General features: G+C 35.9%; 1 protein-coding gene across 3 annotated transcripts in view; it reads left to right on the forward strand.

Moving 5' to 3' along the window:
• Positions 1–239: 239 nt before the first annotated feature.
• LOC129240905 (GTPase-activating protein) overlaps positions 240–27,148 on the forward strand; it is a 57,522-nt gene continuing 30,613 nt past the window's right edge. Inside the window, exons 1-2 of one of the 3 annotated variants that reach the window (XM_054876974.1) lie at positions 240–379; positions 2,450–2,795. In XM_054876974.1, coding sequence (XP_054732949.1) covers positions 2,666–2,795 — 130 coding nt within the window. In that variant the 5' untranslated portion in view covers positions 240–379; positions 2,450–2,665. Of the gene's footprint in view, positions 380–2,449; positions 2,796–22,273; positions 22,338–27,148 lie in introns of those variants that run through there. The other 2 variants (XM_054876975.1, XM_054876976.1) reach the window with 2 other exon arrangements.

Consider the following 27,148-nt stretch of genomic DNA (forward strand, 5'->3'; position numbering starts at 1 on the left):
AATATTAACGATGCCCAAGTGATTACGTGGATTACTTCCATGACTTAAATATGTAGATATACACATCTATAGAATTACTCTGCAAAGTTAGGTATACTAACGTTCACTTGAGCATGCAACCCTGCGTGATAGGAATAACAACAAGCAGCCGGTTTCGTAGTCGGTAAGCAGCTCCAACTTGTTTAACGATGGTCGTACACAAAAAGTAGTAGTAAAGAAATCGTCTGTGGTAATGGTTGTTCGTTTGTGATGTCACGGTTGAAATAATTTCGTGTTTTAAGTAATTTTTTTTCAACGGTCATTCGCTCTGCGGCTAAATGAAACTTGTGCACCAGCAACGTCCTCTGACGTCTCCGATTCCGTCGGTTTGCTTGTAAGAGTATGTATTTTCTGGTTCTTAGTGAAAAGTAGATCGCATTGCAGACACCGGAAGTGAATATTTTAAAATTGACAAATCCAATATAAAGGAAGTGTGTAGTTGTGGATTTTTTTTTTGGAGAAAAAACATATGAAACGAACTAATAATTAATAAAAAGTGAGCAAATATGTAAACTATTTAATTCTTGATATATTTGGACTCAATTCTTGAATTCATTTGGATTTATGCAATTAAAAAGTGGTTGGTGCTAAATACTCATACTTTGGAAAGATGTGTGGTGATATACTTAAATAAAATCGTGTTTTGCTAGAAAAGTCTTAATACAAAAAAGTCAAGCATGAACAGTGGACTAATTTGTATGCATATATACCTTTATACATACGCATATATGTATGCGAACTTGTAGTTCAGATACATATTAAAAATACAGATACACTTCGATATGCTTACAACTAATTGAGCCATTGGCGATAGTGGTCTATGACCTACGCCTTTTACCACCAACTTAGGTCAACAGTTTTTTCGATCAGCCAATTTGTGATAATTATGCAATTCCGTAAACAAGCTTCTGGCCAACAGCCTAAATCGCGAGCCTGTGTCATCGAAAAAACACTCGCCTTTTTTTTTTTGTCTTTTTTTCCTGTTACCATTCATTCATGGTTTCAATTCATGAAGAAGGTCTGAGACGTGTACCAAAAAAAATTAAATTACAAGCACTAATGTGTATATTCATAAGGTGACGGGACAGTGTATATATGTATGTATTCACGCATAACAACACCAGAGATTTCAGTAGCAAAGGAAACGACTACGCACAATTGTGCCGAAATGCCGAAAATACAGGCAACGAATATATTCATTCATACATACACATTCGCTTGTGCAAACAAACACATATTTGGGTATCTACACGTACTTGCGCACGCAATGTGAATACAAGTATACACTTAATATTACCAAAAACAAATAGCAGGAAAACCGATTTTATGAATGAACACGAATTTCCCCATTTCCTCTGTGACGTGCCCCCGATTGAGCTATCTATGCAAACAAGCAAGACAAACTCGTTTATGTCCCATCTCACTCTTACTATAGTGCGCGCAAAGCATTGGACAACAAAAAACTTATGGTTAGGTTTAAGAAAGCGTTCATACAGATTTAACATAAATTCAAAAGGCAAAATGTTATTTTACAGCAGCGCTGGTGCATTATAGTTGTGTTTGTATATAATGCAAAAGGATTTCCTCTTCGATTCCTTTACGTTGCCACAAACTGTTTCATTTTCAATGCGTTTTATGGCTTATTGGCTGTTGCATTTTATGAACGGTGGGCATGGATTCGAAAATTTCCCAGTCTGTAAAACTGGTTTCTAAACGAATAGTATTCTATTTTTTTATGTGAAATGTGACTTTTATATGCAAATGCCAGACATTGAAGTATTTCTTTCTTTTTATAAAATTTAATACACTGCCTTAAATATATGCTAGTTAATTTCTGGGCAAAATAATTTACTACAACTCTTACTCATGCCGATTGAATGAAATACCCATCCAGTTTTTTTGGTTTTTCTAAAAAGTTTTCAAAACTGTTTTGTTTTATGGATTTGGGAAAACTGTGAGTTTAATATTGGACAAAATATATATTACTTCGGGAATTAAATATACTTTTAAACAAAAAATAAGAAATAAAAAAGATAATCATTATTAATGAGAAAGCAGTAAATATAACGACTTTATTACTTTTAATTTATCGAAACATTTACATTTTAACAAAAGCATTCTTATGCACAAATTATCCATTGTGAATGATTTAAATTTTTAACTTACAGAGATTGCCAACGTTATTTAAAAAAATTTAAATATCTCTTACGTAATCAAAAAATTGTTTAGAATAGTACTAAATGAATTCGAGTTATTACGACACATTTTTCGCGCAAAGGTCCGCTAAAAGCAACATTAGTATAATTTTTTCCGTTGTAGCTGTCTAATATTTATTACTCTCTCAAAAATATTTTAATATATAAAAGCTACATCAATTTAATTTTAGAATTGCTGATTAATAAAATTTCAGATTAACCAGAAATGTGGAACAACGAAACTGTGAACTATTTTTGTAATACCATTAATTTAAAAAAAATAGTGTATTTGGTGCTACGCACAACTCGATTTCACATTTCGGCGTAAAATAAACAAAAAACGGTAACTCTGAAGTGCTAAAGTGTGCTCAAATTTCCCTCGATTAACGAATAACGAACACGGAATTGTCCGGAACTGGAGAATAAACGAAATGCACCTGAAAAAGAAATACGAGGAAAGAGACGACCACAGTGTGGAACATGCAAGCATTAGTTATGGATCCAACATGGCCGATAATACACGCGAAGTACGAATTGAAGAGCAATTAAAAGTAAAAATTGGTATGTAAATTTTGTGCAAATTGTTATAAAATTATAAGTAAAAGTGCAATACCGGCTCAGGTGTTCTAAGGCAAATTGAATTTGTATATATGCCTTCGTTTTTATGCTGAAAATTCGTGTGTGCATTGAAATGTTGTTGGTGGTCGCGGCCGATGCGTGATGTATGTACGTGTGTGTTTGTTAGTAATCTTAGTTTTGCTCGTTCGTTTTCTAGATTAAACATTTTGCGTTCTGCAGATTTCGTTTTGGAATGATGAAACGTACCTATTTTGTATTAAAATGTTTGCATATAAAGAATTGGCGGTGAATTTTGTGGGTGAAAGGTTGCCAAAATGCTACCGAATGTGAATGATAGCGAACTAGAAGAATAAGAAACATTCAGTGACGGTCGCGCAAGCATCTAGTCGTTTCTTTCCCACTTGCAATATGCTGGCATGTGTTCTCTTCCATTGCTTTTGTTGTCTTTATTGGTGGTGATAATGGAACGGCAATGAATTCCTATACAAATGCAGCTGCTTTTAACCAACTGCCGACAGTGGAACGATGTTTCTGCTTGGTTGTTTAGTTGTTTCTTTGCTATTTCCCTCCGTCCCTTTATGAATGAATTTTCCGTGCATGCGCTGGAGTTGCTGGTATTGCTCTACTCTTGATGTTTAAATGTGTGTTAGTGAATCGGTGTTGTTATTGTTTTATGAGTGGGTTTCATGAATGGACGGAATATTATGGTAAAGCGAACACAGTGCTTTGCAAACAAGTAAGTTCAGCGCGTTTGCAAATAGGCCTGTTCAGCATGTTTTTGGGCTGTTCGGGTGTTTATATGACATTGTTGGTTTTGTGTTTTCAGTTGTTAGTTGGTTGACTCCTGGGATATTTGACTATACATACTTCATCCTGATAAAACTGGAATGAATTAAAACAGTAAAAAACAAAACGCCGAAATCAAATGAATGAATGATGTTTTTCTGTGTATGAATGTTGATGAGATTTCTTACAGTGTCTGCTTTGACTGAATTTGAACCACTGCACCCCATAAACTGGTCTCCTAGAATAAGTGAATACAATAGCAACTCTGTAACCTTAGAAAAACTCGTTCCTTGGTTGTTCGTGCGGTTAAACGTTTTCAGAAGCTGTGGCATAAATACAAAAGGAGATGCACCAAACATTAACATCAAAAACAAAAGAAAACTTTTCAAAATTTCAGCTGAAATGGAGTGTAGGGTTTTCCAATAACAGGTGTTATTGGTGAATGGATTGCGCTATCGAGAGATTATCAACGATTTTTTATGGCCGGAATCGGATGGTATTGATCTAGACAACGTTTATTTGCAACAACACGGCGCTACGTGTCACGCAAGCAACGAAACCATTGATATTTTACGGGAAAAGTTTCGGGATTGTGTTATCTCTCGAAGAGGTGATCACAATTGGCCACCGAGATCTTGTGGTTTAACATCTTGTGACTTCTTTCATTTGGGTCCACGTGAAAGAGAAGGTCTACGTCAACAGCCCAGGGCCAATTCAAGACCTCAAAGATGGAATTCGTGAGCCTATCGAGGACATAGGGCAGCCACTTTGCAATGCGGTTATGGAAAATTTCATGAAAAGGATATTGGCCTGTAAGCGTGGTCGTTGTGGTCATTTGCCTGATGTTATTTTCCACTATTAACGGCATACCTTCCTCTTTATAATGAAATAAATATCCGATCATTTGTATAAAAAAATAGCATTTTTCTTTAAATATCAAAATAACACTTCTTATTAAAAAACCCTTTATATCCATGAGAAAAACGGCGGTCTGATCAGAGTGACTTATAGTAATTCTCGACCCTGGCGGTGATGATGATGAAACTACAGCCAGTTCCCAAGGATTGGCGCAGAGCTCATTTTCATTGGTCGATTTTAGAGCTGATTAGCTCAAAGCAGCAACAAAATACACTACACAACAGTTCAAAATTACCAGCTGTTCCGCCCTTTTAAAAATTTGGTAAATTTCAGTAGTAAGAACGCCATAGTTATAATACCACCCTTTTTTTTTTGTTTTTCCTTCCCATCATTTCATTAAACCACTTTTTTTTTTAGTTTTTGATTTCATAAATTTAAAACCTATATAATTCCAAAATATCTTCATGCTTTCATGCGGCAAAATTAATCAGTGAAAAAACTGCTAAAACTTGTCTGATTTCTTAGCGCTTACTACTAACTTAGCCGGGTAGCTCTGCTAGAATTTTAGACTAAAAATAGGTTTCTTGAATAATTTTTAGATTACGATATGTGAAGGCTTTTTCGGGTAGAATTTTTTTTTTGTGCGGATATTTTAAGATGTAGTTTGATTTTTGTTGTCTCTGTGTAGTGTCAGTACTTGTTAGATTTAGAAACCATGGCGACTCGAAATACGGATACTTAAGAATATGTTAATTTGGCATGAAATACTTGTTGTCCAGTTTTTAAACGTAAACCGTAAGGTGTTTTTGTTTTTTTTCAAAATTGTTAATGTTAATGTTTTTTTCAAAATTGTCTGCCAAATGAGCAGTTAGAAATGTTCTGGTATAATGCTGACCTACATCATAGATCGACATGCTCAAAGATTGAAGGTATCTCATTTTAACTATTGCAGAAGCTGCAAGATTGAGGAGAGGAAGCGTACGTTGTTGTTGTAGTTGTTGTAGCAGCATAAACATTCCCCATACTTACATACGGTGAATGCTGCTGGAGTGACAGTCCTTGGCCGGATATAAATCCGGGTCGTTTCGGTAACGTAGAACCGACTGTCGTGGAAACGAGGAAGCGTACGTTAGACACCTTCTATGTTACTGTTCTGCGTGGCATGCCACTAGGTTTAGACACTTTGGTTCATCAGATCTAAATTATACTGATAACCTTAGGGATATACATAAGTGTCAGACATATCAATGGGTTTGCGCTTAAAACTAAATGGTTTAGCGAGGAGTAGCAGGTAAAACTGCTCCTGTGGTATCACAATGTATCGGCAACAGTTTAAGTGAGTTGGTCTAGAGACTGATTGCCACTTATACCTGTCTACCGACCTACTTATCATGCTCACTTACTTGTGTATAATATCGAAAGGAATTCGCTCCAATTTTGTTCATCAAATCATTTAAATTTTTTTTTTTAATCTAATATAAAATCAATCTGGCGCCTAATCGGCTCATTGCTATCTACCCTAACATTTTTATACTAATATCGACAAATAATCCATCAAAAGTCTTTGGGTCGCTGCAAATCGAATTTAGATAACTAAAAAGCTGACAAAATAGTTTAGGTATCATTACTAATTAAACTTCGCCTACGTTTTCACATACCCCTTTAGATTTAAATAGGAATGCCATGCATTTACTGTTTGCTCCACATTTGACACTTTCAAAGGCACAGTGAAATGATTGCATTCAATAATAAATAAAAACGTGTTTGTATAGTGAAGTATTAATGAGATGAAACATTTATTTAACTATCACCAAGCCATACCTATGAAAGTATAAGTGAGTATGTAGCGAATACAATAATTTATACGAAGCGATTAAGCACAAAGTATAGTAAAAGCAAATGAAAATAAATAAAAGAATAGCTCAAACACGCACACATACACGTATAAAGGCTACAACTACACGACAAGCTCCATTCGAAACTGCATTCATTAATGGCTTATTGTACCTCTAACTTACTATTAGTATACATATGTATGTATATTATATACAGGGTCCGCCATATAACTACGGAATTACAAATGCTATAAAAAAGAAACTAGTCAATATTTTTCCAATCTGTTTTTTTTTTATTTTGAAGTACAATCCTTCCGGTTAATGATGGAACACAACTTCATTCATATGGCTGCCTCGGCTAGCCATGCACCATCCCATACGATCGGTCCAATTTTTCAACACATTTTCGATTGTATGCGGCTGTATTTCAGCTATGACATCGCGTATGTTGGTCTTCAGTGCATCAATTGTTGCTGGTTTGTTGGCATAACACTGGTCTTTGACGGCACCCCAAAGATAATAATCCAACGGCGTCAAATCGCAGCTCCGAGGTGGCCAAACGATATCAGAAGCACATACGCTTCCTTCGGTGCTTTTCTTCTTCCCATTGCCGTACGTAATTTTCGTACACATTCTGCAACATTACCATGATTTTCAAAGTAATGTCGCAATATTTCCCAGCGTTCTTTGAGCGTATACACAACCATTTTCGTTCAGCGGAAGAATAAAACTAATTTTCTGCCAAATCAAATGACAACTAAGTGTTACCATTCTTCAAATAATACCTAGTTCAAATCCGTAACGATAGATGGCGGGCCCTATACTTTGAACATTTTATAATGAGCAAAAATATTGCCCTCGTAATAAAACCTTTGTTGAAATACAAATCGAGAAATTGTCTCTGCTCTAACACTCGCATTGTGCGAAAGCCTGTCGATTCCCCCCTTCTTTTTATTGCATACGAGTATGCTGAACAGTCACTAGCGTTTCTTTGTGATTTCTTTGTCGTTCACTGTAACTCATTCACATTCAGCATAATCGCATTTTCATCTACATAAAAGGCATGAAAGTGCTACTAACCGCACCGCACCCATCTTCACACCGAACATGTAGCACATATACATGTGTACATATATGTGTATGTACAGTATTACATGCACTGTTCGTCTTATTAACTCGCCTGGATGAACTAAAAAGCAACCAAGCCTGTTTCGCACAACACGTTTTTAATACGCAAATCATATATCTTGTCTTTGTGTTTCAAGTGCTCCCATAATTTTATGCAAAGTCGCGCTTGGTTACTTTCAACTTTTGACTTCCGTTTCTCATCGTATGAATTTTTCGCGTATGACAGAACCACAACAAACGCATTAAAAGGAAGCAAATACCTACCATAAAAACTTAATGTGAAATACATCTGCAAATGTGTATATACATATTTAGTATAACAACAACATATAAAAATGTGAGGTTGCAGGCAAACCATAATTTCAGTTTTTTTCTGCACGTTGCGTCGAGCTTTTTTCTGTCACTGCTTGCTTTTCCCCTTATTGTTGTTTTCTTTGCCTGTGCTTCCTGTCCCATCATCACCCTATTTTGCCGTCCTATTGGCTGGCAATATTACCTGCCGTCTTATCTGCCTTTACTTTGCTTGCGGCCCAGTACATTTGTAGCACCATGTCAGCCAGCAGAATGTGCTTGAGTAATTTTTCTGGGTATTTTATGTTTTCTTTTTTTTATTATTTAAAACTTTTGTTACTTGTGTACTTAATAAGTGTTGCCTAAAACGCCGGTGGAACGAAACCATTTCCGCTGTCTTCAAATGAAACGCTGAATCTGCCAAATGTATGCATAAATATGTACTGTAACACATACATTTATAAAAGATTGTGATTGTAGATTGCGAGTAATACGCTCTTCGAAGGATGGACCTTGTTCAAGCCAGTTGCGCTTTGTGCTTCTAATTTGGCTGATTGAAAACTATCTGAGTGTTTTCCACTGACTCTAATTAGCCCATCAGCAGGCAGAAGTGCTAGTTGCAAGTTCATAAAATACGTTTCGCAGAGTCAAACACGTACTCGCTACAGCCCTCTTACATAAATAACCTCCTAACTTATATCTACAGGGTCCGGCACTCAAAGTGTAACCAATTAAAAAGGCCATACATTTAGCTTGGAAAATTACTTTTATTCAATACAAAGAAAAAATGTTGTGAAAATACTACAAAATTAAGAATCGTTTTACTTTTGTTCGATATGACCACCTTTTAATTTGACTATGGCCTTGAGACGGTCCAGAAACGAATCGTAAGCCGCCCGAATGTGACTTGCAGGTTTTTGGCTCACTCACGGACAATGGCTTTTTCCAGCGTTTCCAGACAGCTGGACGTCCATGGTCTGCCACTGAAATGTTTATCTGCCCACGACTTCAAAGCAACCTCCAGAATACTTTCCCGATAATATTTCGCATTTACCTTGACGCCAGGCTCGATAAAACCGATTGGAGAGCGCCCACCTGCGATTACAGCGGTCCAAACCATTACCTGTGGCGGATGCTGCCTCCTGGTGGCCAATCGGTGACTCAAATTCTTGTATCAACTCAAATAAACCCTATCCTTCGCTCTCTCAAGTCTGCCTTGTTGCTCCTTTGGTGTGAGATCATGCACCTTTTGGATCTTGTAAGGCTTGACTTTGATCATCTCGACTCCCGCGCCTTCTAGGGGATCCAACTACAATACCAAGGGATATTCAGTTGACCTCATAACTAGAACAAAGAAATTTAATTTAAATGTATCAATCCATTTAGAAAGTGGAAAAGTATATTACCGCACGCACGCCGCTCTTATATACATATTTACATAGGTGTATGTTATAAAAATTAGATCGCTTTTCTTTATCGTAAATATTCTTATCATAGAGAGCATTGCTTTGTTAGCACGTTTTCCGGTGTTTATAGCATTTCTGTTTGCGAAGATTTTTTTCTTTTGCTAATACTTTTAATCTTAGACGACATAAACTCAAAATTCGTACACCTTATCGCAATCAGAATTGGTATAAATTAGAATTATATACATACATACACATGTATGTGAGTGTATTCTTAAAATTGAATACTAATAAGAATATATGGCTAGATATTAAACAAGCGCAATGTGAGTCACAATGGGTTTTAAGTGAAAAACCAGCAAATGAGCAAAAAGATGAAAACGCGTTCAGCACAATGATGCTGAAGCAATTAGTCATGCGCGCCACCAATTCTGAACATTCAGCACAGTAGGAGACAAATTTGGTCAGTAGCGCAATGAAGTGACTGCAAAATTGATTTCAAAGTTTTTTCTTTTTTCAATTTCCTTCTCTTTTTAGACTCTTTATACCTTTATTACTAAAGCTTGATAGCGGCAACGAGTATGACGAATTTATTTTGTCCCCAACCGTTGCAACTCGTGCTCGGTTTCATCGCATTTGCGCCATACAAGTGCTCTTAAACTTACTCAAAGTCATGGTGATGTGTCTCATGTGACCGCAAAAAAAGGGCTTAACCGTCAATCGAGCGTCGTCGTGCTCATATCAAATCGGACACAGGAGAACAGACCACACAGCGGCAACGACTGTGGCAATTGCAACAATATTAATTGTGGCAGTAGTTGTCGCAATAATTTCGTTGTATATATGTAGATAACTGCATACATACATATGTACGCATGTGCAGGCTGTAATGTATCCGCGCATCTGTATGTTTGTTGTTTGGTGTTTATTATACCCATGCGGGCCTATACACAGGCGCAAGTGCGAACACAAACCACCTAACCACGTTCTTGTTGCAACTGAAGCAAAGTCACATTTGTCATTGTTTTTACTCTGATTTTATTTGAAGTGTTGTGTTCTTTTTTTCTAATATCTATGTTTGATCAGTGCTTGAAAAAGGTTTTACATTAAAAAAAAAAAGCTAAATGTAAAATAGACGGACGAAAACAACATTACAACTTAAAAAAAAAAAAAGAACAACACAAACAGTCCACCATATGGTTGTACAACTCGAGACAAAACAAGAGCACCTCAAAATTTTCCCCAGTGTTTAAAATTTTTAAAAGTTTTTTTTTTCTTTTCATTAATTTTATAATTAAAGTATAAAAGCTCATTGTTTAACAATAACAATAAAACATTCAAATTTAAAACTGTATATAAAATTAGAAAAATTTCACAAATGTTTCATCCTAATTCCTCTCTTTCTAATTAGAATTTCTACAAAATTTTAGTACAATAAAGTGCAAATTTAAAGCTGCTAAGAAATCGGCGGCGACCGTAGGGGTAAGTGTGTGAGTACCATTCGGAAGTGCGTAAGTTTCGAATCTCCGTACATGAAACAGCAAAATGCTAGAACAAGTTGTTTCTAATAGCCGTCGCTCCTTGGTAGGTAATGGCAAAACTCCGAGTGTATTTCTGCCATGAAGAGCTTGCCAGAAATGAGACTGAATTGGTCTTAGAGACCTTCTACCCGGTCATCGTCACCCTCCGCCTGTTGTTAAGTGTATTGTACAACTCATTTCTCAGGAAAACGCAGAAAAGAAAGAGCTCCATTTCTTCATGTGCTATTTCGAAAACCCTTTAGCCCCAGTACAATAGGCGCAGGACTCAAGAAGTCCTGGGCATTTCACGTCATTAAATTTCCAAACTCGTAGCTGTGTTTACCGGTCAATGGACGATCGGCACACACGCGAAACAGCTTGGTTCACCATTTAAGGGGACAGATACCTGTAAACGGCCATATTTTCCCTAATTTTCATTAAAATTATTTAAAATGAAGAAGTTAATATGCTTTTTTCAAAATTGGTATACAGTTTTTTTATACATTAAAATGATATAAACTTTTTTTTTTTTTTTTTTTTTTTTAATAATTTAAAATGGCGGATGTACACTTAAGGGGGGGGGGGGTAGGGTCACAAAATCGATATTTTTTTTCTTCACTCATCTTATAGTAAATCATTTCAAGAATGTTGTGTCAAAATTTTAAGTGGATCGGAGCAGAACTCTCAAAGTTATAGCCTTTGTAGGCACTCTACCTCGAGTGCGGAGCATAGATAATTTTTCAGAGTCATTTTTTCAAACGCGTTTTTCCCGAAACGACTTCTTAAAAGTCGGTGCCAATCACAACTCCGAAACTATTCAACCGTTTTTTTTTTTTCAAATTTGGCACACGTTTTCTAAATCAAAAATACCTCCCCCCCCACACTTTTTTTTTTATTTTTTTTTTTAAAGGTTGTCATACTTTAACTGAAAAATTCGACTTTTTTAGTTTCAGATGATTCTACGCCGAATGCCGATTGGCACCGCAGAGCACCTCTCGAAAAACATATCTCCAAAAAAACTCTGTCATGGGCTTATTTGTCAATATTTTATTATTAATATTTTTTAAAAACTTATTGAAAAGATGTACAATAACATGGAACTGATTTTATTAAAGTATCTTAAGCCATATTTCTGTAAAAAATTCAAAAAAAAGTGTTGTTTTTTTTAGCGCTAAACCCTACCACCCCCTTAATTCTTCCAGGAAGCCCCGCTGCGACCTTCTCAATCGGCGGGCATTGTAGCATCGGCGTCAGCGACCTGAATACAAAAAAAAAAAAATTTTTTGTTTAATAATGTCATAATTTCTATATGAATTAAAAAGAAATGAAAAAAAAATCGTGGAATAAAATGTTTAAAAAAAATGAATTTTGAGGCGGCTTTTCCTACTATTATTTTCGAAAACTTGTAAATTTACATAGAAAATAATATCATAAAAAGACGTGTGCAAAATTTCAGGGAGATCAGTCATTAACTTTTCGAGCTATCGTGTACGCCAATTGGAAAAATGTAGTTTTGAGGAAAACGCGTCTAAAAAGTTTCTGATATATTCTCAAAGGATTAAATTAACGTTTTATAAAAACAATTTTTTTTTTCGAAATTTTACAGGTATCTGTCCCCTTAATTTCCATCACAGAAGCTGTGGGGACCTTTCAGAGATGGATATTGTTGATCACTTTCTCTGTAAAAGTCTAGGTTTGGCAACTAGGCTGTTAAGCTCACTGGGTGCTCCTTTCTTTGACATAAATTCCATAAATCTTCTCCCTTAATGGTATCAAAACGGAGCTTTAGTGCTGCTTGAGGAGTGCTCGAGTGGCACTTTAACCATTTCACCTATCAAGTCGCTTACTGCTGAACTTTTAGTCTGTGAACTTTTTCTTCTCGGCTAATTTATTTATTTATTTAATATATTTTGTGATCTAGAAAATATGTGTTTCAACAGACCTTATGACAAAACTAAGACAATAATTGAAGTTTCTTAAATAAATAATTTAATTTTAATTTTTGGAAATAGAAATCGAGTTCGGTAGAATTCAACATTTAATACATTCCTCTAAAGTTCTTAAGATAGAAGAATTAGAAACATTTTCCAAATCGTTCTAGCGAAAAAGTATTGTGATCCCGAATACTTCTTACAGGGATACTCATATTAAAGTGAATGCGGTCTAGTACAAATGCGCTCTATAAGACGCACCTCGTACAATGACAAAGTCAAATGTGAGCAAGCGAATAGTGTTTGAAGAGTTTGATGATCTTAAAGCTAATTAGCTGTACAGTGTTCTAGTACAAAGAACCTTATGAATAAAAAGGTATTCCAGCAAATACTATAAAACTTAAGGCTTAAACCAACTTTTAGGTGAATGAAAATCTCAGTTAAAGCTGGTGCTTATTACAGTCTAGTAGAATTTAGGTTTTCCAGTGCTGGCTTAAAAAAAGGTCTGCTTAAAAACAAGTGGAAACTTAAAATACAATTTAGACATTTTGTGGCTTTTTAAATATTAATATGCCTGTGTACTAGTGTTGCCTTGGTTCGTCTCGTTAACACTTTTGTTGGTCATATTTAAATTAATACGCTCTTCACAAAATACAAACTATATTTTTTTTCCACTTATTTCGAGCGAATTAATACATTTTTTTAGAATTTATTTAGTTTAACAAATACAATATACAAAACACCAAGTATCAGCACATTTTGATCACCCGTCATTGTATGTACTATATTTATGTATGTCTCGAAATTACATATGTTTATACATCCATATGAACTTTTTCTAAGAAGGGCAGTTAGTTGTTTGCTGTTTTTCTGTAAGCCTCCTCTTATAATTTTTTTTTTGTACCGAAATACCGAACCTACTTACTCTCATTAGTTAAATTATGTGCAATACCAGTTTACATGTTGCTGTTGTACGCTTGTTTGTTTGTTGTTGGTCTTTTAATTGCTTATTTCTCATCCATACCGGCCAGATATGCACGGTAAATTCTAGCCAGTCAGCGAAGTGAATCGTCTTAATTGCTTGCCGCCGCAACTTGCATAGATGGACGTAATGCTCATCTATTGTTGGTTTCATGACGTGTCCAACCACTCCGCAAAAGTTAAACAAAGAACTACAACTTCTCAAACGCAACCATAAAGTGTACGCGTATATGTGCGAGTAGATATAATTAACGCAAGTATAGAATAGTTTTGTAACCTCGCTACTCATTATAACGAAAAGGCTCATAGAAAAAGTCTACAACTTCAACTGCTAAAAGGCTTGTTGAAAATTACATGGATCTGTAAAGTACTAGCTACGAAAAAAAAAAAACAAAGACAAAAAACGCAAAACATAATATTGCTATCCAACGCACAACAAAGTGTACAACAACAATAAAAACCAAGTGATACAAGACATGCATCACGGTTTCACAGAAATAAACTTCATGGGTTGAAGTTAAGTCAGCAAATCAGCGAGTCAGATTGTCTTCAGTTCAGCGCGAACATTGACTCTGGACTTGAGTTTTCTATTCCTTTACACCAGCTGATCCATAAGTATTTTCAACGTTGTAGTTATAGGAAGAGAAAAAAAGTTAATAACAAATACACTGCAGTAAATATAGAATTTTACACGATGTCAGCTTAAACATCCAGTTGTTCATCATCATTATCAGCACCGTAATTGTTACTCTCATCAGTCGCACAATTGCGTTTGTATATGTGAAGCTTACAGTGCGCGAACAAAAAAATATACTACTTCAACATTTTGACAAGTGTTATATGGGGTGGAGGCACAGTTCTGTCGTATTTTAAATAGGCAGATGAATAAAAGAACATCTGGCTAGTGCGTCATTGGGAATTTTTGTTTTTTTTTTGTTTACCTGTTTGTAAAAGGATTCCTTTTTACCGTTCATCATTTACTTGTGTTATTTAAAGTGAAAAACATGTCAGTAGATAAAGTGCATTTACGACACAACATTTTGTGTGACTTCCAAAAAGGAAGTAACGCATCGGTTTGCATGCAAAAATTTATGTGCGGTATTTGGAAAAGATATTGTAAATGTTCATACTTGTCAAATATGGTTCAGCAAATTTCGTTCCGGTGATCCGAGCCTCCAAGAAAGTGATCGATCCATGTTGAAAATAATCCACATTTAACAAATCGAGAAATTGCCGAAGGGATTGGCATTCAGCATACAACTCTTTGAGATCGCATTAAACAAAAAAATGCCCAATGACTCACACCTCAGGTGTTTTTTTTTATTTACAAATAATACCTGCCTATAAAAAATACGACAGAACTTTCCCTCTAACCCAATATTTATTTATCTATTTTTATTTTAAATATTCTAAAAATGTGCTCTAAAATTTTAGTTTTTAATAAGAATTAAAAACAAGGATACACAGTTTTGTAGCCCATTAGGCAGGTAGGTGAAATGGTTAAAGTACCACTCGGGCACTGCCCAAGCTGCACTAAAGGGCCGTTTTGATGCCAATAGGAGACCTCCAACAGGCAGAGAAATATTAGGATTTAGTTTAGTGGCGCACTGAATTCTTAATCCTCTACACTTACAGGGAAAGTGCTCAACAGTCTCCTTCTCTGAAAGGTTACCACAGCTTCTGCAATCGGAAGTAAATAGTAAACCTAATTTTTCCACTTGTGTGCCGATCGTCAATTGGCCGGTAAACACAGCTATAATTTTGGAAATTGAATGACGTGAAGTACCCAGGACTTCCTGAGTCCTGTGTATATTGTACTGGGAACAAAGGGGTTTTGAAATAGCACATAAAGAAATGGAGCTCCATCTCTTCTGCGCTTTCCTGAGTAATAAGTTGTGCAATACCCCTTTAAGGGGGGAAGCTGGTCTAGAACTTTGAAAAAATCCAAAAATTTTTTTTTGTCTTAAAAGGTGCTTTAGGGTCTTAGAAATAATATACCAAATGAGGGATGCCAGCAAAAATGTCTAAATGCCCAAATTTTTCATTCGACGGCAGTGCCTCGCAGGTATGATTTTACAATACTTACAACTTTAAACGCGTTTTTCTCGAAATCACTTTTTTTAAACTGGCCGAAGACATAACTCGAACAAATCTTTACCGATTCTTACGAAATTTTGACAATACATTCGAAATACCTTTCTCCGGAGACGTACGTAGGATTTTTTATTTATATTACATAGTTTTTTTTTAATCAACAATTTTATGTCGTTCTTTATAGTGAAAATTGTAACTTTTTGTTCAAACGTGCACCATTTCGCGAAAAAACAAAATATCGAAAAAATCCTACGTACGTCTCTTTCTGTTGTTATATAGAAACTAAAAAAATTTTATTTTTTGATCCAGGACAAAAATTAAGGAGTTTACGTCTTCGGCAATGGACCCACTAGAAAAAAAGGCGCCTTAGGAGAACTGCTGGACAGCGGCCATTTTGAAATTAATTCAGACGAAAAATTTTGTGTTTGTACCATGAAAGCTATATTATTAAACCTATTTCACAGATTTTCGATTGATTCCTTTGTTGAGTCAAAATAAATTCATAAAATATGCCCATTTTTTGCGCTCTAGACCAGCTTCCCCCCTTAACAACAGTCAGTGGGATGCCGATGACTAGGTGGGAGGTCTCTGAGACCTATTCAGTTCCCTTCCTGGCAAGCTCATCAGCAATTTCATTTCCCTCTATATTCCCATTTCCTTGAACCCAGATCGGAGAAATGTTACCTGCACACCCAAGAGCTTTGATATTCTCCTTACAGGAGTTGACTAGTTTGGATCTGCACCATGGCGTCGTCGGAGCCTTGATCGCAGCTTGCTACCAAAAAAAATTTTAATTTAGCCATATAAAAAAAGTGTGTGGATTATAAATTATAAAAATTTAATGGAATTTTCTAACAACTTCAAACGTTTAATTAGTTGCGCTAAAATTTAATACGCAATAAAACTGCGGACCCAGTTTGAAAAGTTTTCTATTTTTTGGGTTAAGTTTGCAATTGAGATTTATATGGTTTTTTTGTTGAACAATGAGCAATACTTTTATGCAAACGATAATGAACATTAAAAAAGAAAAGAAAAATAGTGAAAACCGTTCAAATTATTGACGTGCTATATTTTTTCCCGAGCTCTACCTTACAGGAAAACCTGATCTATTGAGACCTTTTCTAGGCAGCAAGTAATGTAGGGATGCAAGTAAGCAAATATTATGAAGTTTTTTATGTCATTCCATGAATCGTATGAAAGCATAAGGTTTTCGATGCATCTACCGAAAAGGTCAACAATATCTTTTACTGAACTTTTTTTTTAAACAGATTCTGTAGAGCATTTTAAAATTTTTGAATGCAACTGTATAACTGCTCAATATTTTCTGCGAGCAGGAGCATACTTTGCGAGTAAAAATTCTGACTAAATAATCTTGCTGATTGTGTAAATTGTATTGAATAATATCGGAATAAGCTTAACATCAGCCTCTGCGTATTCTAAAGCAATCCCTAACTACCACTACCTCGAGTCTTAATTTCATTACAAACGTGCCAAAACCGAATGAGCATGAAAGCGAATGTGCATAAAAGCTGAATGTATGTCTTGGAAATCACAAAAATATCGGCGTGTAAAACTTATCAAACAACAACTTCACAGGTACATACATACGTGTGTCGTCTGTCTGCATATTGCTGCCACTTGGCGGCACTACTGTGCATGTACGCCTGACCTCATGGGGTTCAGTCCAGCCCAACTTTGGAGCTTGCACGCATTATCTGCTACAGCTTCGTAGCTGACCTTAAAATTAGAATTGACTTTTAATACGCGCATAAGCACATATTCTCCAAATGGCACTTGGATAACGGGAAAAATTTATACAACCATACCATGAAAATACAGTGCGTTGAAAAACTGTAGCACAGAGACTTATCGAGCAGTTTTTACAATTTATTTGTTTCGAACTTAATAGTCATAATTTTTTTATGAAAATATATCTCAATATCTTACAAAAATCATATAAATCAAATAAAAACAAAAAACATTCCAACAAATTTCCTTCCATTTAAAAAAGTCGAGTATTCGTTATATGGAGAAAATGCAAAATACCGGCAGCATAAAACAAATTGTCAAAAATCAACGAAATTTTTATGCTACTTCAATCTTCTACTTCTATACCGAGTTATATCAGAGGGCTGTAACCCTGTATACCCAAAATTTGTGTATATATTTTAATTAAAGAGTTTGAAATTTGTACGAAGATTCGTTGTTTGTAAGTTTCACAAAGTTTGAAAGGTTTTTTTGTTTTTTTAAGGAATGAACTATATTTTTCATAAAAAAATATTAAAATGAAATAAGAAACTACAAAATTTACCAAACTTGACAATAATTATTTTTACATTGCTATAGTTATTAAACGCACATGAGAAACGTGTTTTCTAATGGCGGTCGCCCTTCAGAATTGGAAAAAGTTTCCCTTAAAAACCATAAACATTTTAGATCCCTCCATTTGTTGTACAGTGTACCTGTTTATTACGCCTTTTTGCTTCTTTTGGTCCATTTATTTCCCTATTTTACATAATTTGGCACAATTTGACCCTCCAGAGGACCGCAGTTCGCAAATTCATCAGCCAGTTCGATGTCTTGAATTCCACAGTCTCTCGGCACTAACACAAGTTCAAGCCTATTCCACCTCACAACAAAGTTCAAACGCAACTTACATTCCTGGATTATTCTTGAGGATATACGAACGGTTTCTTAGGCCTTTAGAATTGCTTGGCTGTCACTGCAGTCCCTGATTTTATGCCCACGCCTCCTTCCCCAATTACATGCTACAGTTATTATTCGGTATTCTCAATTCTAACGCCAATTATTTTCAGTCGGTCGCTGAGTTGAGGCGTTTCTATATACGCAGCTCGTATGTAGCTGCGTTTACAAATGTTCCTTTGACATTTACGTGCTTCCCGCACATAAAAGTATCTGAATAGATTAACCACACATCTAACATCACCGCGCTCTACTGATGACAATCAAGCCTAGAATAATACGAAGTGTATAAATTTATATACACAAATGTCGTTATTAATTAAGTTAAAAGCGCAAGTGCCGCACCACATAAAAATGCTTCAATATTCAACGCACTTTACTGGTCGTTTTTTTTCGCATTTCACACAAACCGTTTGAACTATCTTTAATAACTTGTTGGTTTTAGTTTTGTTTTTATTGTGAATTTTATGCCTACAAAACGTTACTTTAATTTGTGTTCCTTAGAAGGAGAAGGGGAAAACTAATAAATCCTAAATTTCGGCAAACACGACTTTTTTGAAAAAATCGTTTAAAAAACATTAGTTAGGGTCTCTCTTCAAGGAAACGTTCTTTCTCTTACAAAGTAACAAAAATATGAGTCAGATATTTTCTACATTCTACGTTATACCTATACACACATATGACTATTAAAATAGGTACGCTGTCCTTATCTATTGATTTCCTTTTGCCGCACGGAAAAATTTAAAGCTGTTTTTTCGCTGTTTCGCTGCTTCGCTGTGATTAGTATGGAGTAGGACCTATTCTGCTCATAACCAATAAAATGGGCAAGGACATACTTACAAGGACATACTTCAAGAAGTGAGGAGAATATGCCACTTCAGTGGTTTTTTATGCAAGAGAATGAACCAAAACACTTGTCAATATTAGTACGTAAATGGTTCTTACAAAATAATTTTAAGATTATGGATTGATTCGCCCAGCCAGTCACCCGACCTAAACTCCATTGAAAACCTTTGGGGTGATTTGAAGAAGCGAATCGTCAAGGAAACTTTCAAAAATAATAAGGATTTATAAACAAGAAGTCAAATTCTATACCAAATCGAATACGAAAAGTCATTGGCAATCGTGATGGTGGGCACAATTATTATCGATTAAACTTTGCTAATTTAAACAGCATTTTTAATAAAATCACTAAGCTCTTTCTATTGTTTCTATTTCGTACCTTTTTTAATGACCACTTGAATATTACCTTCTTGTCCCTATTGTCGCTAGTTTAAGTTTTTAAAAGATCCTTGAAATACAATAAATATTTATTTTTAGCTATTGTGCGTAGTGCATATTTCTTGTGTCACTTGGTTAAATTAAGACTCCGGCTGCTTTTTGTCTCGTCTTTTCATTGTTTACTTCAACTGCCTATGAGCCTCTAAGGTTAACTACTTTCGTATATAATTTTTTTTTTTTTTTGCTGCCTACAAATATTTTATCACTTTCTCTCATAATCTATGGCTTAATTTGAGTAGTGCAAACAGAAAGCAAATGTGTTTATAGTTAGTTAATTGCAACCGTTTTTGTTTAGTATACAAATTTTTTGGTTTAGCAAAAACAAAAAAGATAGTCGTATGAATTGCGGGCAGACTGCCTCGCAGCAAGGCCGGAGGCTAATGGTGTGTAATTATGTGAAACTTTTCATGCCGCTTTCTACCATCAATTAGAGCGAAGTTTTCTTTCAAAGTAAAAAAATAAAAACTATTATGTTACATTAACAAACGGAAAATCCTTGCACTGCGGATGAAGCTGAGGAAAATGCAAATATTTTCATAATTTAAAAATGATGAAATTTTTGACTGAGATAAGTAAAAATTAAAAAAAGCATGTATATGTATGTATATCATACGAACCGTATACGCAAAATTAAAAACAAAGAAAAAATTTGATGAACATTTCTTTTTTTTCTGCCTTTGCGGCATTCCAACTTACATTTAAAGGTCTAATTCTTGAAATCTTAATAGGAAATATGCACCTTAAAGCGACTTTAAACGAAGTTTTATTACTTGTACCATTAATGGTTTTTCTGTTAATCGCTTCTTCTACTTAAATTTTTAAAAGTTTATTACACAGTTAAATGAACGTTTTCAATAGTAATATAGTTTATCCACGTTAGTAATTAGATTTTATGTTCGAAATTGAACTGTGACGGTTATATGGCCGGTATTGTGACGGGGATGACAAGTTGATTATGAATGTAAAAACAAAAACATTTTGCTTAAAACCCAGCTTTAATTTTCTACTACAGCATTCGTATTTTTCAAGTACATAAAACATTCCGTGATTTTAAGATGGGGAAGCCAAAGTCCCATCTATCGGTGTTGTTGTATCAGTATAAACATAAATGTATGCTGCTGAAGTGATGTCTTTGGCCCAGATCTATGGTAAATACAGGTCGTTCCGGTAACGTAGAACCGACTGCAGTGTAATGAATACTTTGAATTTGTTTGCTTTATCTTGGAGCATGTGTCGGGATTATTCTGAGGTTAGTTTTTCTTGGAGTCCACAATTTTCGTTGTTGGTTACCAAAGCAATATTTGTTGGCTAAACCATGCTTATGAATTTTCGAAAAAAAAATAGTTAAGAAGATTTGGATTTACACAACGGTGGTAAGACCAATAATGCTCTATGGCATTTTAGGATGATGGACAAGTCTGGACAAGAAGACATACGCTAACAAATTGGAGAAAGTACAAAGAGTTGCAGGACTGCGTATAACGGGTGCAATGCGCAACACTTCTCTACACCAGCACTGGACAAGATACTTGACCTTCACCCAGCAGAGAACCTAAGGTAGTACTAGAAAATGGCAGATGGTAGAAGGCTTAGGAATTAGGCTATGAACAGTCATAGAAAGTACCGGACTACTGCAGTGTTTTCCAAGCTGAGAACTAAGCAGCCACGAAAGCAAAAGACTTAGCCACAGAGAATATTCCTCCAAGCAGCCATCAAAGCAATAGCAGACACTGCGTACGACAATGCCAGAACAGGATGGATGAGCTAGGAACTGAGACACAAGCCGCCATCTACTGGGTTCCAGGACACAAGGGAATTGGAGGAAGGGAAAAAGTGGATATACTAGGCAAAGCAGGCGCTAATCTTCCAGTAGCTAGAACGGCCGGTATGCAACCACCTCTGCAACTGGATATAGAAGCAATGATTCAAGAAGGGAGAGAACCAGCTCATGCAGGATCGCGAAAATCATAATACGCATAATGACAGGTCTACAAACTATGTTTTATCTCTTTTCAGGAAAGAGTGTAAACTTGACACTGTCTCACTTTATCGTACGCGCCCAAACTGAAGCTAGTGCAGAACGCTACACCCACAATATGTAACGAAGTAAATGCGAGAGGAACTCTGGAACACCTACTCTGCCACTGTCTGCACTTAGCAAAACATTAGAAAGTGTGGCAGATCAAAAAATTAGCAGCCTACTTAAATTACCTAAAAATATAAAATAAACTCTCCATACTAAGACTTGGTATCACTATAGATCAATTTATGGTCTATGTGCGATCTCGAGGACCAACCAAGTCTAATCTAACCCAACATGACCGGCCATTGTTGGTGATAACTCAAAAATTATTCTTTAATAAATAAGTGTGACCCGATTTCACTTACCACCCGCAGACCACACGAAACGGAATAGTGTATCAGTAGTTGATAAGTCGCCTGTAGATTATTCACAAGGCGACTGAGACATGAAGGAACCTCATCACTGAAGACGAAAGCAAGAACTTTGTGTGTAAACTTTGTGAATAAAATTACTATATGCCAATATAACCTTTCAAAATATGGAAAAGGAGGTTAAAAAACATACTATATAATTAACAGCTGATCGTGCCATGGTGTGGGAGCGATTCTTTGTTTCACCGAAAGAAAATTTAGACCACAATGACTTCACTTCTATACACCGTACAGTGTATTTTGAAAGCGAAAACTTGTATGAAGAATTGAACGTAATTTTGCAAAAGCATGCACAACTGTTTTATTTTATTTTTACCCTCTGCTAACTCGCTTACATTGCCAAATATAAAATGTCACGTGCTTGGCATTTTTATGACGACTTTTTAATATAATAAATATATAACTTTGCATTACCTAAGAAAATAAAACCATAGAAAAGTAAAACTGCACAACAGCAAATTTTGGATGTATGTGTGTACTTGTGCAAATACATATATATAAATATATGTATAAAAAAAGCTTTGTCTGTGTAAAAAATCAACCTACATAAAAACTGCGGAGGGTAATAAAAGAATGAATTTGTACGAGTACGTGTGTTTATGTATATATACCCACATGCAGAACCGACGCTGGCAAAGCAAAACGGAAATACGCATAACTTTGGAATTGCAAAAAAAGGATTAAATTTGCTGCTGTTGCGCAACGTGATGTCTCTGGTACGGCGTTGTTGTTGTTAAAACTGCCTTCAGTGAAACGGTGATCGCTGCTGGTGCTGCTACTGTGGTTGTTTTGGTTGTTGTAGCTGTTATTGCTTTTCACCAAAGCCACTAGAGAGTTCCCTTTGTTGCTGAGTGCGCATGCGTACTTTGGATCATTTCTTGTGAACGTGTCGCTTACTCCGCCTTCTTCCGTCGCATCTCTGCTTCTTCGCCAACATTCTGAAGTTTTTTTGCTTAATGCTTTTTTGCAAGTTGGTAGTTTTCTTGAATGTTGCACAGCTCTTGAGTAAGGCTGCCCACCATGGAAGGGAAACAAGCAGCAGCGCTGTATCTTCAGTGTTCCTGGTTCCAGGAAATCAAACACATACACAATCGAGTATACTTATGGAAATGTAGATCGGCTGTCAGCAGCCGTATTTGGATGTAAAGGGTGGCCCAACAAGGTTGATTTCAAGTTCTTCAAGTCAGAACGTCGACTAATATGCGCGTTTAAGTCCCAAAATAATAGTGTTTTGAGAAGCTGTATTAGAGAAAAAATGTATCAAATAAATCAATGACCAGCTAAAAGTCTTTGGTGTTTCAAAAATAATTAATTATCTTCCTTTGGCAAATGATTTAGTTGTGTTTAGAATTTTATTAACTGTAAACCTCTAAAGCCATTATTCATTGACAAGTTTACCGGTTTTGTCAAGCCGTCGCATCATCCATCTTCTTTCTAATTGGTATTAAGCATAAGTCGTTTCTTCTTTTTCACACTAGCTGACCAAAAGAATACATTGTCTTTCCGATCTCTGCATCTGCCACCACCAACGATCATCGCCGAATAGGTTTTGGAATGCAGTGTTTGATTTAGCAAGCGAGGTCGCTGAATATCTCGATGCCTTCATAGAGCTCGTATACCATAATCAAGCAGTATAATATTCTATCGTTTGCCTTACTGGAGGCCCCTTTATTAATACAAATAAGATTTTGCATGTGCGCTTTAATGCATATAATCTTCGTGTTCTGCTTCTGCTCAGTACCTAGGGCATGCTCCACACACGTTCTGATCAATGTAGTAAAATAAAAAGGGGTTGTTGTTTTAAGCAGCTTTAAACTTTATATAATAATTATATGTATATGTATAGTAACTACATATATGTATATATGTACATATACTGTGTGTATATAAATTTTTTTTACTAGTACGGCGAAAGGTGTAGTCCCATCTAATTATTATTTTTTTATTATACGGCCATAGTGAAGTGCGACTTCTTTTGCGGTCTATTGTGCTTACCCGCGAGTCTATCATTGGTAGCTCTTGATGAATTTGAGTACCCATTATGCTTTTTGTTCCATAGCACCAATGAATACTGAAGCATTCCTCAACAAGTTTAGATGTTATTATGTGCACCGCAGCATAAGGCTGCCTGGCTGTCTGGGAAGTTGCAGATGCTCTTCGAAGGCATTCTCTACCACAAATTTTTATGCCATGGTTGAAAGCCTGTGGCACAACCAGCCATGGGTACAGATCTTTTCAAGTATGGTCATAAGACAACTCTACCGTCCGCTAGTTTCGATGCATCTGTCTGTATCAGATTTCCGATTTCTAAAATAGATAACTTGAAATTTCCAAAGGCATTTGGGAAATTTCCGATCCTTCAGAAATATTATCAAATCCTAGTGCTCCTCAGGCAGCTTTTTTCTCCGTTTTGCTAGGTGGAAATCAATGAAATGGCCAGTATTTTGGAAAATATTAGTTCAGTTAGTATTGTGAAGTAGTTTCGAGGAGAGATTGCCGAGACTACGTCTCATAAGGACCATCGATCGAGTTGCGCTAAATTTGTTCTTGCATTATCGGTTTTATATCTATATTAATAGCGCACCAAATATTGACTTGCTTGTTTATTAGCTAGACACCAAGAGTTTCATAAAGCAAAATCACATGACTAGTAAAATAATGTACTCATGCACTTCAGGATATGTTGCGTCGTCTTTCTGATGTCATTTAGCTCTTACTTTGTTAATATTCATATGGAGAATCGAAAATTCAGGGATCAATAGTCTGTGGTGCTCCACACGGTCGGTAATGTTAACCCCATCTTCAGTTTTGGAAAAGTACGGAGCTCAAGCATGCATGACTTTTTTGGGATGTAATGGAGAGCCTAAACGCCTAAAGGACACCACAAATATATTAAATTTTGTATGCCTATATCCTTTCATCTAGAAATGGGCGTTATCATTAACTATGATTTCATGTTAAAAAGTGTTTTGTAAGTTTGGTGCACAAAATGAGAATTTTGGAAATACATTTCTACAATTAAAAGTACTTTTCGAGTTTACACTTAAGTCTATGTAAACTATTTAACAGAATAGAAATGTTAAAACCTGTATTTATTTTTACCACTGCTTTGACAGATATCATTTTGAAGATTTGTAGATTTTATATATGGGTCTACAAAACAAAAACAACAGATTTTATATGCATTTCATTGAGGTCTTTTGAAAAAATATATGAGTTAAATGGACAAAAAATTGTAACCAATCCACTAATAGAGCCGTCTAATATATTGTATTTCTTTAACATTTTCCTGTATTCATTTTCTTCTATTTCGCCTGCATTTAATCCATTTTAATTTAATCATGCATTGAACATTCCCTCATTATACATATATTAACTTCTACAATTATGACTCGCTCACAACAAACACGCAATTTGCTGCTGGTCAATGGTCAAAACGTGAATTTGTATGGCCATATGCAATTCTTCTCGATACTACGCTACCAATCAAGTTGCTTACTATAAACATCGGCGGCATCAGTGTGTATTGCAGGTCATTCGTTGCACTGGCGGTGAATGAGAGTGCGTGCTTTGTGCTGCTTGATTTTCGTCAACGTAACATGTATGTTTGTATGTGTATGTCCAATGGTCTGACTTCTTTTTCTGCCTACAGGTAAATGATCTTAACTAACTGCACCGACAGTCATACATCTATCGTGTACATATGCATGTATGTACGCATCTTCATAGCTGTGTATTCTTTCTCTTTTTACTTGTGTACGAACCAAGTCCAATTTCCGGTCGTATTCCGTCTGTCTCTGTGCTAAAGTAATAAAACGGGCATGATGTCGGCGTTGCCGTTGCTGCTGACGATGCCGATGATACAGCTCATGTGGCTGCTTGAGTACACCTATACTCGTTTTAACTGCACTTTGTACAAGTGTGCTGGCCCACGCCTATTACAACACATTTCAGACGACTTGTACTCGTATGCTGAACCTGTATGGGGTACCTACATCCGTACTCACATATTAACCAACACATGTCTGTTGACATACACTCGTGCATATATGGATGTCTAAGTACATTTGTATATATCTGTTGGTTGCTCTTCGATGCGGTCTATTGCCCGTTTGTTTCGATCGATTGGTTTGCAGCAACTGTTTCCTCCTCCGGTTTTTCAAAGTCTGCTATTTGTATGGTTTATAGCAGCTGCTATTTGTGCATACGTTTTATTTATTTTTCTTTAATTAATTATAGTTTCCTTTCAGTAATTTTGTGCTAATCTAACCTGTACATTTTTTGTATTTTCTGTATAACAAATGTTCTGCAGCATGCAAATTGCTCGTTGGGGCTGCAGTTGTCCGCAGGCACCTGATCGCTTCTTTATCCATTACTAGCAGTTTTTTTTTATTTAAACACATCCACAAACAATTGTACGGAAAAATTTGCCTTTTCGTAGTCACCAGCCAAAAAACGATGCAATTGGACTTGACAATCGATAATATGGCATAACTTTTTAAATATGCAATACTTTTTCTTTTGGTATAAGACTACTTAGGAGAAGATGCTGAAAAAATTCCGCTTCATACAGCTGTTATCCGGAACTTATCCAGCTGCAGAGCTTGCTCATGACATTGAACGTATGGAGTGATACGTTCTGACGCTCCCACGACAGTTGGTTCTACGTTACCGGAAAGACCTGGTTTTATATCCGGCCAAGGAGTGTCACTTCAGCTGCATTCCCCCTATATGTGTGTATGGGGAATGTTTGTGCTGCTACAACAACAACAACAACAACAACAACAACGATATTCTGGCTGGTATGTGGCATGTGTCTGGCACTAAGAACCGTATCAAGGCAAAACTTGCTTAGAATATTTTTGGCGGTCTTGTTGACATTATTCGAGTAATACATATGCAATGATTAGCAATATATCCACAAAAGTCAAATCCCGTTTACATATGGCAGATTAGCTGTAAAATTGACAATCCGCTGCTAAGACTGTTTTGAAAGGTTTTTCTTCATAGAAATTGGTTTGGTGGAATATTCTAGTATTTTTGGTTTGTTTACTTACTATTAACGAT

Source organism: Anastrepha obliqua, chromosome 3 (genome assembly GCF_027943255.1).
Source record: "Anastrepha obliqua isolate idAnaObli1 chromosome 3, idAnaObli1_1.0, whole genome shotgun sequence".
NCBI classification, from domain to species: Eukaryota; Metazoa; Arthropoda; class Insecta; order Diptera; family Tephritidae; genus Anastrepha; species Anastrepha obliqua.